This window comes from Candoia aspera, chromosome 2, assembly GCF_035149785.1.
Source record: "Candoia aspera isolate rCanAsp1 chromosome 2, rCanAsp1.hap2, whole genome shotgun sequence".
NCBI classification, from domain to species: Eukaryota; Metazoa; Chordata; class Lepidosauria; order Squamata; family Boidae; genus Candoia; species Candoia aspera.
The window spans coordinates 162,888,769-162,904,186 of NC_086154.1; the positions used below are offsets into that span (position 1 = coordinate 162,888,769).

The following is a 15,418-nucleotide window of genomic DNA, read 5'->3' on the forward strand; positions in this document are numbered from 1 at the left end:
AAAAACTGGGGAAGATGATGCTGAGGTAGAAAGAACTTTGGACTGAAAGAAGTGAAATTGCATTTTAGGATTTTGAGACTACCCCTCCCTTCTTTTAGCTTTCTTGGATAAATGTTTACTTGTGGTTCAAAATATTCCACCTATTCACAGCTCCTTGAGTATATACCAAACATATGCCCGTAGAGTTACAGTATTCTGTAAATATTTCCACATTTAAACAATTACCCTATTGTGATGTCAAAATGTCAAAAATGATAGGGTAGTTCCAGATGGAAAACCTTTAGTGCTACCATTGAAGAATTCCATCTTGTCCGTCAGTTTTTTTGGGAGGAAGAAACAGTTGTGAATTGTAACCAATTGAAGATGCTGCAGCTCACAGGTCTTTTACCATTGCTGCCAACTTCATTTTATGTTTTGAGATCAAATCTTGGCCCAGTGGATTTCCAAAGAACTGTAAAATGTGTTTCTTCTCTTGTATTCCAACACAATGAAAGACAGTAAAACATTTCAGAGTTGTTTTTGCTTAAGAGTGTTGTATAAGAGTTTACTCCCTCTTTCCTTTTCCAGGTTAGCTATGCTTCATCCAGTCGGCTTTTGAGCAACAGGAACGAGTACAAATCTTTCCTGCGCACTATACCTAATGATGAGCACCAGGCCACTGCTATGGCTGACATTGTAGAGTACTTCCGCTGGAACTGGGTAGGTACCATTGCAGCAGATGACAATTATGGCCGGCCGGGTATTGAAAAGTTCAGGGAAGAAACAGAGGAGAGAAACATCTGCATTGACTTCAGCGAGCTCATTGCCCAGTACTTGCCTGAGGATCAGATCCAACAGGTGGTGAAAGTCATCCAGAATTCCACTGCCAAAGTGATTGTTGTCTTCTCCAGTGGGCCTGACCTAGAACCATTGATCAAAGAGATTGTCACACGGAACATCACTGGAAGGATTTGGCTGGCAAGTGAAGCCTGGGCCAGCTCGTCACTGATAGCTATGCCACAATTCTTTCATGTCATGGGGGGTACCATTGGATTTGCTCTTAAGGCAGGACAGATTCCTGGCTTTCGTGACTTTCTGCAGAAGGTAAACCCTAAGAAGTCTGCTAACAATGGATTTATCAAAGAGTTTTGGGAGGAGACATTTAATTGCTGCCTGCCAGAAGGAAACAAAAATCTTCCAAGTTCGTTCCACAAAGGCCACGAAGAAGGCACTAGAGCTGGAAATGGTACAGCTGCATTCCGTCCCCCGTGTACAGGGGACGAGAACATCACCAGTGTGGAGACACCATACATGGATTACACTCACCTGCGGATATCTTATAATGTGTACTTGGCAGTGTACTCCATTGCTCATGCTTTGCAGGATATATACACTTGCACTCCTGGGAAAGGGCTATTTGCCAATGGGTCATGTGCAGATATCAAGAAAGTGGAGGCATGGCAGGTAAGATTTTTTTACTATAACGATTGTACTACCCAGTGTCTGATATAATTTACAGATCAGATAGCAGATTCTCATGAAATCGGCAGATTTGCGTTGCTATATGTGTTAGCGTATAGCCCTCATCAAAGGTTAAATATGATAAGAGAGATACCCAATTAGATTCATTTCCCTTGCATTTGGGGAGCACCCAATCTTCCTATATTCTTTTTCTTATTTAAATTCCCCAGTCTGTTTTAAGATCATGCAGGTGGTGGGATAGATTCAGATGCCATTGGCTTTTTATAACCTGTTGAGTTAATAGTAAATTCCAGAAAATCACTTCTCTCATCTTCAAATCAGCTACATGAAGCTGCTAATTAGTCAAAAATCATTATCTGAGAGCAACAATGGCTTCCATACAGAGGCATCCTTAGTAAAAAAAAAAAACAGTGTTGAACCAAGATTATGGTTTCAATTTGTTTGTGTTTTGGATGGAGTTTCATTCTCTGAGAATAATCATTTTAGCAGCAGCTTGGCCTTTTGACTAAGATCAAGTGTATATATTTGAAGGGGCATAATGAAGGTATTGCACTGATGTGGAAATCGGAGTTTTCCTTGTGTTTATTGGTCAATGCAGCTATTACTGCCTTTTATATAATCTGTAGGAGTCTGACGAAGAAGATGTTGGGGCTGCTCCATGCAACTAAGGGCAGATAGAGCAGAGCTGCTCCTGTTCCTCCATGTTCTATGCTTTTCCAGAAGATCTTCTGAGTGCTCATGGGACGAATATGAATGCAGTGGGAGGATATTAAGGTCTAAGATGGGAGATTCCCTGAAGCGGAAGACATTACTAGCACGGTAGATTATAGGCTAAGAAGCAGGATAAGGTGCTATTCCAGCCTATTTGTGGAAATGTTGGCCATGCAAATGAGCAGTGCATAAGATGATGAGAAGCTGATATAGCAGAAGAAGGTGTCTGAGGGCAAGGACCATTTGAAGGAAGGCTGAGGGGTGCAGGTGGAAGAATAACCGTTTACAGCGAGGGGGAAAGTGTATGAACAGAGTGATCCACCTGTTATTAGACCCAGAAAAGTCGATTTTGTCTCCTATACTATTTAATATTTGCATGAAATCTGTTAGGAGCTCTGGAGTGGAGCATCATTAGTATGCTATGACACCCATATCATACTAAAGGTTTACTGCTCTTTGCTGTCTGTGTCTAAGAAAGAAGTCAGTACCCTTGAATATTGCCTAAATTTATGCATTCATTTTTATTTTTTATTATTGAATGTACACCATCCATTAATATAAACAGAAAGCTAGTTTACAACAATTTGAAAATAGAGAATATAAAAAAGAATAAAACTGATGCATTTCAAGTTAAACCCAAAATTAAAATTGGTATCTTTCAAAACATAAAAATGGCTAAATTGCTAAAATTAGACCCAGGTAAAATGTAATGTTGTTGACCAACAGAACACTGGGTTAAAGACTGGAGGTCTGCCATTCTGGAATGTATCACCTTCCCCCTGAAAGAACAGGTGCAGAGTCTGGGAGTCCTCCTTTATCCTCGGGTGTCACTGGGTTCCCAGGTAACAGCTGTGGTATGTCATACATGTGTGCCATTGCAACAAGTGCTTCAGCTTCATCCATTCCAGTTTAATTATTTCTATATGCTCTACATAAAGCTGTTCTTGAAAACTGTCCAGAAGTTCCTGATGCAAAATACAAGAACTAGGTTAATGATGCAGGATCCTAAAATCACATGAAAGCTGTTTTAAGATCTGCACTGGTTGCTGCTTGCTTTCTAGGCACAATTGAATATGTTGCTGTGAATCTTTGAAGACTTGACTTTTCCAAAATCTAGGGCTTCGAGTTCCAGACTGAGGTGGGTGCGGGTGAGTTGTCGTGGAGGAAGCTGACAGCATGTGGGTGCACTGACTCAGCTCTACTGGGCTGGAAGTACTCTTTACAAAATGGGAAGTAAAAGAGATTGACTTTACGCCAGTCTACATATTCTTAAGCATTTGACATAGATAGCATGATTTAGACTAGAAGAGGGGACCCAACATTTCTGGATATATGGATTTTGATAATATTGTGTATATTCTCCTAAAATGGCTATCACAGGAACATTTGCTTGATTATATAATGACATAATGACATGACTAGTTCCAAAACAAAAAGGCACAGTGGAGAAGTTGAGAGAAAAATAACTCATGTGGTTTGCCAGATATAAGGCAGCAGTGGGAATCTGAGTTCAAAATACAAAACCACTTTTTCAAATCAGTTCACGGAAGGAATAATTCCAAATGCCCAATTGCATATAGTACCCATTACACAGATGATGAACTGCTGGTGCGCACCCACCTACCCACTGAAACCTATCTTGAAAAATGTGCACATACCACTTCAATAAAGATATTCCCATTTTATTAAAATGTAAATAAATAGCCAGCACAGAGAGAACACAAGCAAACATCACTCTCATCATTTTTTTTTCTTCAACTAGGTCGCACCATCACTGTTCTAGGAAAGGTTATCAATCAGAGTAACTCAGGCAATTGCTGTGCCAAATCCAGGCCTTTACATCTCACTCAGAAAGTCATTAAGTTGATGTTTGTTATGAGGGCCAGTAAATTAAAGCTCAGTCCTAAAAAGACATTGATATTGTTGGTAGACGCTTTGCCTGTTCAGGAGAGACATGTCTACACTCTGTTGCAGATGGATGCTAAAAAGGATCAGTCTGCAGTCTGGATGTAAGCATAGATTCCCCCTTGGTCACTGGAATCTCAAGTGTCAACATCTTAGTTCACCAGGTGAGACTGGTGTGCCTGTTGCGACCTCTCCTTTCCAGGAAGAGCCTGGGTAAACTTATCCATAGTGAAATGATAATCCCCAGATCGGATTACTTCTACCTACTGCATGTGGGGCTGCCTTTTAAGGTTGCTAGAAACTAGGAGTAATTCAAAATAGAGATGATAGATCACTAACTGGGATCAGTTGATACTGCTTAAAGAACTCCTCTAGCTCCTTGTCTGTTAGGATCTGGGTTCTTGGAGAACTGGTAACTTCAATATCCATTTGTATGGATATTGAAGATATCCATACAAGATTGGTTTTAGAAGAGGAAAATGTGTCCAGTGGCTGAAGTAAGGCAGGCAGTTTCCTCACCTATAGAATTCTCATGTTGAGGATGCTTGTCTGCCACCTCCTTGACTATCCCATGGAGCTGCTTGACTGGCCAGTGGGCAGAAAAATGGGATCCATATATACTTTTTAAGCCCCAGAAATGTTCTTTATGGAGAACATTTATTCAACAACAATGACTTATTTATTCATTCATTCAAAACAAGGAACACATATAAAATAGCTTACATTCCTTAATCTGTTTTCTTTTGTGGCAGACTTCATTCCCTGGCTAATTTTTCTCTCTTCTTTCTGAGTTCTTCCTTATCCTACAATATATTCACTTCTTTTTCTTTTCTCCTAATAGGATCACAGTCCATCAATCTTCATTCCTGTTCTGTTTTTCCCTGCCTCTTGACTTAAAATTGCAATTTAAGACCCTTTCATTTTTAATGCTGCTTATTGTTCTTGTCTTATGCTGTATGATACCTTGAAAAAGTTTTATATTGAAGGACTGGCTGCAAATTTTGTTTATTTCTTTATACACTGTTTAACCCACTTTTTGCTATTAAAAAACAACCAGTGGATGGGCAGCTCATAAGGGAGCAGTCATGCCAACTTCTGGCCCATACAAGGCTTTATATGTTGGGATGAGACTGTGGCTCAGCAGCATATTGTATATGTGGCAGTACTTGGTGGTGGGCAGGGAAAGAGTGCCACTTGTGTAAATGGGCTGTTTTGTTCTGGTGTTTAAATTATGAGGAATTAAGGAAGTCACTTTGCAATTCATCCATGAACTATCTCATAAAGAGGCAGTCTTCCTCTGCTGGTAGTTGAACTCTGTCCTTGGGTTCATCTAATGAGAAACTCCTGTGCTGCACGGTAATGCTCCTTTCTTTCAACATAGTAATTTCAGTAAGACGCTGCTGTGTGGCATGTTCTAACATTTGCCTTTTCACAAAGTAAAGGACGTGCTTTATCAGAGGATAGAAGAACTCAGTATCAGTTTTAGTTTTATATTGAAACAGATGGGGCCAGGACTTTAATATTCAGGTAGAAGGCCCCACATCCAGAAAGGAACTCAGATTTAGACTAATGGGCTGCCTCAGAAGAAAACACCTTTTATTTTCAAAAAGTTTCCATGCTGGGTATATTTGTGAAAAATCCCAGCCATTATATCATATTTTGTCAAAATTTACCCCAGCAGAACAAATGAACTGAGCTTCATATAATGAAGAAAAAAGCCAAGAGAATATGATTCGATTTGTTTGCATTGAGAATAATATAGTATATATGCTTTGAAAACAGAATATAAGAGCAAATCGTCTAGAGTAAAAAGGTCTCTGTCTTGCATATTTATTACATTTATGTTTACTACATTTATAATTTGATTTCCTGCCCAGAGCTTAAGGCAAAGCAATTGGTATCCTTCCCTTCCTCACCATATCTTATTTCCCCTTGGTCTTCACAATAACTTAGCATGTTAGGCTGAGTTAAGAAATAAGGCCAATCTGCAGTAGGATTTTTTTTCAAGTACAGCAATGTCTGGCTACCTCATGTAACCAGTGAAGCATTTCTCAACCTGCTCTTTTTGGGCCATTTTCTTTTATATTTTGCTTTTCTCATGCTGCTTTTATCAGATTGGGGAGGTGGCAATATTGTAATTTCTCTGTGCTACCAAGTTACACATGCTCCGATCTAGCCACTTTATAACTCCTATCAGTGGGAGTGGTTTAGGAGATGCCAAACTTGTTTTGTGACATTTTTCCCCACCTTTTTCTTTGACATCAAGTGGGGTGTAAGGGGCTTGCAGGCAGGGAAGTCAGTATTGCTTTTTTAAAAAGGGATTTTTAGGCCATTTTTTCCACTGAGTCCCTACGAAATTGTGCAGCTAAGAATCAGCACACCATCTTTAGTTTGAAGCTTGTGTTCCTGTGCAGCTGTAAAGCTGTAACAGCAGTGTGATGTTATACTTCCCTTGTAATTACAGTGTTATAGATGGCTTGCAGACAAATTGCTTCTATAAACACGAATGCTAAGACTGAAACCAAAGAAATAAAGGGATTTACATGATTTGATTCAGAATCTGATCCAATTAGACTGGGAAAAGTAGACATTGCTGCAATCTATAACGTTCACAATGCTGCAGGAAAAAGCAATTCAGAAAGATGAAATAATGTGTCTATTAAAATGTTTGTGTCAAGTCTGGGGGGAAGAGTTGGTATTTGTTGTTTTCTGATTAGAATATATGCAGACAGAAATTGTCCATCACAGCCCTGACCGAACTTCATAGAACAGTTGAGGAAAAAGCCAATCCTCCCAAATGATAAAAACAACAGTTTAAAATGTACACCCATGGAGGGAGTGCATGTCACATATCCTGACCCACCACAGTCATTTTCAGCCTCATCCTCCCCAGATTGATGGGGAAGATATGAAGAAGAATTACAACTACATTGAACTGAATGTAAGTGCTGTATTCCTGAGTTTCAGCTACTCTTTAGACTATCCCAGTCAACAAGGGAAGGTTAGAAGTGCAGGACAAGGGCCAGAATTGCATCTCCAGCATATCCAAATTTTCATCAACTGAAAAAGAGACTAAGGTAATGTATCTGAAAGTCAGCTTGCATTTTAATATGTCAAGTAAAAGTCAGGATAGTTGCTTGCAGATGAAGGATAGAAGTTTTGCAAGACTGCAAAAAGAGTGATTGATTTTTAGGCATTGCTATGAAACTCTGGGGCAAACTAAACCAGCTACATTAGGGTGCCTTTCTTGAAGGGATGACTCCTATCCACAGAGACACATAAAGTCATATAACTCCCTCTCCAATTTCATCATATTCTCTCTCATTTCTGTGTAGAAGAATAAAATGCTGCACTTGAGGAAACTGTTGTTGAGAAAAAACCTGCAGATCTCATGGGCAAGGATTGTATCAGGACACATGATAAAGCACATGTATCACCCTGTGGAGCAATTTCCTACTTAATAGCAATAATCCCCTTCCTCTATCATGCATTTTTAAACCTTTTTTAAACCCACCTTCTCTGCCCTTACTGCTGTGACTTTTGCAGCTTTTTATAGGTTACAGATTGTCAATGATTAGCCCAAACTGTTTCGGGTTATGAGCCTGTCATGTATGTATGTAACTAAAGATAGAAACATAAGTACCCAGGGATCCATTTCAGAACATTTAAGAGAAGCCCAGTTCATTCAGGGGAAGTCTGAGCAGAGGTTACCAGGGCCAATTAAATGAGTATATTAGATTACTAATATGACACATGGGCTTGTTTTTAAAATATGGGCTTGTTTTTAAAACACGTTGTGGAGGCTAGCTGACTGCAATGATGCTTAGGCAGAAGGGGGCTTCTAATCTTGTGACTTTCCACCTGATGCAGCTATTTCCACTTCCGCTACGAGAATGTACTCTCTGGAGAAGTCCTGCCAGCAATGGCGATTGCAGCAAAGGATCATAATCATTTATCATACTAAAGAATAGGGATTCTGGGATCACTAATGCAAAGACAAAACATGTTAGTTTGTGTTTCATTAGGAGATGAAGAAAACCATTTCATGATTTTTCCTTTCTTCTTTTCCTTTCTGCTGTTCAAAGAGAGGGAGTGAGGAGCCCAGAAGTAACCAGGATTGGAGCTTTCCAACTCTTTTGGACCATTTGGAATTTTGAGAACATGAAGTGGACACCCACAAAATAGCTACATGGGTAGATACAAAACATTATTTTACCCAAAAGCAAACTCATTATCCACACTCCAAGATGTTCCCTATCAGTTCCTAGGCAGGTAGATACAAGTCTACAAGACTACAGCCACCCATGTTTTTTAAAAAATTTTCTACAAGGCTCAATAGAGGCGAGAGGCATTCTTGTAAATAAAAGGTTGGGCCTTTGTTTTGGAACATGCTAATTAAATTAAAGCATAATAACATCCTTTTATTATTTTAAAAAAATCTATATTCAAGGGAGCTATCTGTCAACTCATTAAAGTTGTAGACACCACATTGTCCTATAAATAAATAGATTCAGATATGATAAGGACATAACAGCCTCAATAAATAGATTCAGATATGGTAAGGACATAACAGGATCCGGTTTACCAAATGCTAATGGCCATAGTAGCCCTCTGCAAACGTTGCAGAAAGCAAACTGAACAGATCATGGCATATCCCCACTGAAAAATGCCAGTGAAAAAGGAGGAGAAATATCTGTGATGAAAGCCTACTGGTCCAAAGAGCCAACCTCTGTCATTCGTGCTGCACCCTCTCCATCAGCCAGGTTTTGCAGAGAATCATCCCTGTATGCCATTAAATCTACATGCTTTGTGGGAGGGGTGTCATCAACAATTCTGCAGCAGAATTATCCCTGAACTGCTTCAGCCCTGGACATTTATTGCAGAGTAACCATACTTAGTTCATTATTTACGTGGTAGTCTTGATATTGTGAATGAAACATGACTCTGTCTTTTCCCCCAACCTCAAAAAGCGTAATGTTTTGGGTACATAATAGAAGAATGGCAGAATTTCCTAAGGACTAGGAAAAATCATATAATTGGGAGGGACCTCAAATATTATCTTTCACTGACTTTCTACCCCCCGTTTAAAAATCTCAGCAGTAGAAAAGATGACCACCTTCCAGGGCTGCCTGTTTCATCTTGAGGAGTCCGACCATTTATGCAATTAGGAATTTCTCCCTAACGTGTGGAGAAGAGTGATGGACTGATAGGCAGCCCACTGGCTACATGCAGCTTCTCCCAGATGATGATGTGGCACTTCAGTGTGTCCAAGGGGCACCCACACTGGACAAAATATGACACACACAATCAAGTTGGGCTTGTGCTTTTGTCCATATTTTCCTGAATTTCATATACTTTTCTTTCTGTATGTGCCTTTTGCAAGAAGTATTTTAATACTGTTATATATGTTGTTTCTCTCCATCTCTCTCTATCTAGACTTACATATCAGAGAGAACCACACGGCTGAATTTTTAAACATGCATTTTGGTGTCCACGTTTTTTCCAGGTGCTCCTCTATACTGGAAGATCTGCAATTTATATATTTGTATATGATTTCTGATGGGATGATGGCTCATCCATCCCTAGAGCCAGATTCATCTTCTCTTTTTTTCCTACTGCTTGGAAAGCATTTGCTATACTTTTGTTAAAACCTGGCACTTACCCATAATGATACAGGAAGACAAGACTCAGGGCATATTGAGGGAAAGTATGTTCTTTCTACTCTTCCCAAGTACAACTCCAAAATAGATTAAGGAACAAATATCCCTGGTGTGTCACACAGCCCAGCTGTAATCTCTTGGCATGAGGAAATAATTTGACCATATTGAATTTTTTTTCCAGCACAGTTTATTGCAGGGAACTCCTGCTTCTGAACATTGCCTGGCCTTTTAACAATTATACTTAATCATTATTACTGACCCAGAAGAAACTTCAAAGAAAATGAATAAAGAAAAATGATCTCAAATTACATCTCATCCCTAGGACCGACACCCAGGAATCAGTTGTTTCACCCTTTTTGGCATGAAAGAATGTAATCATCCTTCCACCCTCATCTTGGCACCTGACCAAATGTCCATGGCATAGCTGCCATCATTTTCTTGCCTCCAATAATCTTCCCTTTTTGAAACAAGGAAGTAGAACATCTTCCCTTTCTAGTTCTCTGTGTAGCTGCTGCCTGTACATAAAAGGAAGGCAAACAATATTCTGGCACTTAATACCACAATGTAGCCCTAGATATATAGATTAACATGTGCCTAGATAATAATTTCATACAAAAGAGTATGAGAGTGATGACTGTTTGAAGGCAACCTCACCTTCCATACTTGATACTTGTTTTATTATTTGCTTTCTATACAAAACTTAGCCATTTAAGGTCAAAATTATTAAAATGGAATTATTTTTCTATTACAAGTGATATAACCTTGACCTGTATGCAGAAGATGAGGCAGGTGTAATGGTTGCCTATTCTAAAACATCAGACTCATAAGTAGGAATTCAAAGATATCTGATTTATTAAAGAACAGTATGAAGGATCACAGAAAAAGCTGAGAATGATGAAAGCGTGCCAAATTCAAACTAAAAACCCTCGGTGCAATTGAAATCCCTCCCCCCATAGCATCTTCTCAAGTCCACAATCCCAGGTGCTCCTAACGGTTTCTGATGGTCTGTGGGAAAAGTCCTTGAGCAGAGAACATAACCCAAACACATTCCATTCTCCTGATTCCACATACAGAGCTTGGTACAAGGTCTCACAGCAGCTCCCTCCCAAACAGAAACGATCATCAGCGCCATGGCATGTGAAACGTTACTATGTATAAACTACATTGAATCAGTGAACATGACATACTGCCCCCCCAAAATGAAGAATACATTAAGCAGCAGGTTTCAAAGGAGAAGCAAGGTGGAAATGGTTAATTAAATCAGGAGCGTTAACATGGTGGGCAGACACCCATTCCGGATGAGGAAAAGTGTTTCCATTGGACCAGATACTGCAGGGTGCCTTGAAGCTTGTGAGAATCAATGATGTCCTTGACTTCAAAGTGTTGATGGCCATCAATCATAACTGGAGCAGGAGGAGGAGGTTGAGGGTGCCAACGCGGCAAGTGGTGCACAGGCTTAAGCAAGCATAGCATCTTCACGCCCATCCTCTTCCACCTGCCCGCTGGCACCCTTCATGGCAGGTGGCTGGCATTTCCCGCCGGCTCCTTAAAGTCATCTTCAGCCTCTCCCGAGAAGTAGATTACTTCTTCAGCATCGGCTGTTCCTTTGGCTGCTGTCATTCGCCACGAAGGGGGGGTGATTTGGCCAGCGGCTTCCCCATTCTATCTCCGGTCTTGGCTTTTGAGCAATCAGCTGCTTGATGGCCCTCCTTTCCGCATTGGAGACACTGACCTCTTGTGTAGCACCAACCTCTCTCCTCATCCCAGGCTCTATAGCTTGGCTGGGCAGCAGTCGCAGCACTTTGGGGTCCTCTCGTGGTGGGTGGTTTTTCAGATTTTCTAGTTCGCATGAAAGTATGCTGAGCGTGCTCAGCCTTTCCTGCCAGACAGATCCAGTCATACAATGACTCAGGGTCGTCTCTACGTAACGCCCAACGCAGGACGTCTCAGTTGAGTCCCTCTTTAAAACGTTCTATCAGAGTTGACTCAGACCAGTCAATGATTTTACCAGCCAGAGCTTTAAACTCTAGGGCGTAATCAGCTACTGACATTTGGCCCTGGGTAAGATCCTTCAGCGCCTTCTTAGCTCTTGCCTTGGCCAGAGGATCTTCAAAATGCAGCTTTAACGCCCAGATGAAATCATCAAAATAATCAAGTGCAGGGGAGTCAGCATCACTTAATTGAACGTACCAGTCAGCTGCTTGACCCTTCAACTTGGTGGCAATGGCAGTTATTTTAGACTCTTCGGAAGGGAAGCATGCCCCAAACTCTCTCATATAACTCTTAGCATTAGTTAAAAAGAAAGATAACTTTGTTGGATCCCCATCAAATTTGACAGAAAAGCCTCTCACTCTGCCTCTGGTTGGAGTGGAATCAGCAGGCACTTGAGTGGTTTGGCCCCAGGTTAAAGTAGTTTTCCCTTTACGGGGTGGGGATACTGATGGCCGGGCTCTGCGGGGTGGAGATTCGTCCTGGAGCCATCTCCGGCCCTGTTCCACCGGCGGTCTAGATGGGAGGAGGGGGGATGGTTGCGGGAAGCTGGGATCTCCTCCACGTCTCCCCTGCCCCTCCAGTGACAAAGACAGGTTTTTCAACATGTACTCCATTGATTCTATTTTGGCTTCCACCACTCTTAGTCTCTCAGGGGTTCGAGAGTCCCCGCTCCTTCGCATGCCCGGTTTCCTCTCAGTTGACACCGTAGTAGATTCTTTGTCTGGGGTTAGTGGGAACTGATACTTCCAGGATGTCCCTGACGTCCCTGGTTGGCGGTCCCCCACTTCATCCAAGGTGATCAACTCTGTGAGCAATTCACTGGGTGCCGGTTGCTTTGGCTCTTCCCCGTTGTCAGATTCTTCTGAATCAGAATTGGAATTTGATTCATCCTTTGACAGGTCTCGGGATTTTGAAGGTTCTGTGGTGAGGTTCAGTTCTCCGCTTTTGACTGTCGACTCGGGCATCAAGCTAGCCGTCTCCTCGAGTCCCCCAGTCGTGGGTTTCGACTCAGCCATCGTTAACTATTTTTCCTCACAAGAAACTGATCTTGGTAGGAGCTAACGGTATAACTTTGGGGATTCTCAGCTTTATGTAATGGTTGCCTATTCTAAAACATCATCAGACTCATAAGTAGGAATTCAAAGATATCTGATTTATTAAAGAACAGTATGCAGGATCACAGAGAAAGCTGAGAATGATGAAAGCAGGCCAAATTCAAACTAAAAACCCTTGGTGCAAATGAAATCCCTCCCCCTGTAAAATCTTCTCAAGTCCACAATCCCAGGTGCTCCTAATGGTTTCTGATGGTCTGCGGGAAAAGTCCTTGAGCAGAGAACATAACCCAAACACATTCCATTGTACTGATTTCACATACAGAGCTTGGTACAAGGTCTCACAGCAGCTCCCTCCCAAACAGAAACGATCATCAGCGCCATGGCATGTGAAACGTTACGATGTATAAACTACATTGAATCAGTGAACATGACAGCAGGGACCTTGGTAGATAAGCAAATGCTTACCTCCTGCAAGTCCCAATATTTCTTTCATTCAGGTTTTGAGTCTCCATGGAAAACAGGCTCAAGTGGCATGCCCAGGAAAGATGCTCAGTTGAGATTCTAGTATGTTAAACCGAGACAGCTTGGATCATATTGCTTTATTGGCTATTATTCAGGTCACATGGAAATATTTGAAACAACAAAGTGGGTAAATCAGTTCGATATTTTCCTAGTAGGTGGAAGATAAAATATGCAAGTCATGTTCAAGATCAGTCATGAGCTGAGCTAATTAGTTGGCACCATTAGTTGGTAGCATTGGCAGATTCTGCATCTTTTGCTATTCTGCAGGCCTTAAATAGCAGAATAACTGTTCTCTCCCTTTTTGCTTCCTTCTGTTCCTCATTTCCATTCCTGCTATTGTAATACAAGTTAAACAGAAATAAGAATTATACAGTAGTGCACGGAATATTGCAATTATTGTTTAATAAGGAAATTCTAATTTTAAAGGTCACAGGCTTTTGTTCATATGTAATTTTATCTTAATGTGAGTATTTATCTTACATTTTCTCTTGAATCAAGCTCCAAATGAAATCAGTTTAACGAAATTCGTGCTTTAGAATAAATTTCCTGGTAAAACATTGTATGCTGCAGTGTTCTTTTTCTTACATTCCTGTAATGTTACCTCCAGATTACTCTGCTCTGAAGTGTCATGCATACAGCTATCACCTAGCATCTTCAGTTAATCTGGAGTGTGGCTGTGCTGTTTCTACTTAAGACCAACCAGATGGAACTAACAATGCCAGTCCAAAATGATGCCAAGTACAGATAGTGTTTCTCAACACAATTCAAATGTCTAGCACTTATTTTTGAAGTCCTAAATAGCTTAGGACTTCAGCTGGGTACCTAAAGAAAAGCCTTCTTGCTTTAGGTACTCTTGACCCATCTCAAAAGTTCCCCTGCTATTTAAAGTGAGGCAAAGAATGGGCTTTTTCTGAGATGGCAGGTGAACTGAGAATTGTCCTTTTCAAGGATTCTTGCCCAGCATTGTATTTATTAACAGGACATCTCTTGGGGCACCTTGAGAATTTGGAAGTCAATATGGTGGGCATGGTCATTCTCAAGTCATCCATTCAACCAGAAACCTAATTGGTTACATTGATCCTCCCAATCCTCTCTAGGATTCCAAGATGTTGTGTATCACCCCCAAAATATTCTTGGAAACAGAGATGCTGCTAGAAACGGTCACTTTACTTGATAGCAAGCTAGCTTCTGGTTTGAAAAAAAAATTCAAAAATAAAAATAAAATCAGGTGCAGAGCATTATGTGCACTGAAGGGAGTTTCCATGTGCACATTGGTGTCCATGGGTACCACACCGCATCACATGGAGGCCCTTTCATTAAAGCAGCCTCTCCCACTTAGTTTTAATCCAATGATATTTCTTAGTATTTATTGTCCGGTTCTTCTGCTCTGATGTTTTGTGCTGTTTTGTAATATGCTTTTATTACCACTGGGAGCCATTTTGAGAATTTTATTATACAAGATATTTCTGACTAAACAAAAGCTCTTGGTTCTTTGGAGAAAGAATGGTGATTCTTCATCTCCTCCTCCCATCTCCATTTTTCTGTGTAATAAACTAATCTGAGAACTTTTTCAGAATGTATCAAGTGATCTCAGAAAAATATACTTAATATTTATTTTCATCTTCCATTCTCAGCCCTCTGCACCCCAAAATATCTCAATTCTATGCATTTCTCTAGTAAGCCTTCCCTACCATCTCTGATTATTACTACCACACTTTCAAGAATAAGAAACTCCATTCTTTTTTTTTGGGGGGGAGCAATAATTAATAGCAAGAATGAGCCATCCAAGTTAGTGCATCTGTACTGAAATCCCAATGGGGCATGGTTTTTCTGAATGGATGTTGAACATTCAACATTCATCCATTTCACTACAACAATGTAATCTCTTGGATCTGCTACTAAAGCACCCAAATGCTGAAATAATCCTTGCCTGTGATTTAGTGCTGGATTGGGCTTTAACCATGAAACCCTTGGTTCCCACTAAAATAACTTGTACTCCCTTCATCTTATCTTGTTTGAAGAAGGGTGGAATTAATTATGGGCGCTGGAGCTTGACCAAAGGACTACCAAATTTCATCTCTTTATTCTAAATGCGTTGATCAAAGGGGAACT

The 15,418-nt window shown here is 40.6% G+C and overlaps 2 protein-coding genes across 2 annotated transcripts in view; one reads left to right on the plus strand and one right to left on the minus strand.

Annotated features, from left to right (window-relative positions):
• PEX5 (peroxisomal biogenesis factor 5) overlaps window positions 1-15,418 on the minus strand; it is a 347,422-nt gene that overhangs the window by 299,204 nt on the left and 32,800 nt on the right. The window lies entirely within an intron of this gene.
• Window positions 1-15,418, plus strand: part of CASR (calcium sensing receptor) — a 34,471-nt gene that overhangs the window by 7,760 nt on the left and 11,293 nt on the right. Inside the window, exon 3 of the mRNA XM_063294647.1 lies at window positions 568-1,443. Within this exon, the coding sequence (XP_063150717.1) occupies window positions 568-1,443 (876 nt within the window). The remainder of the gene's footprint in view (window positions 1-567; window positions 1,444-15,418) is intronic.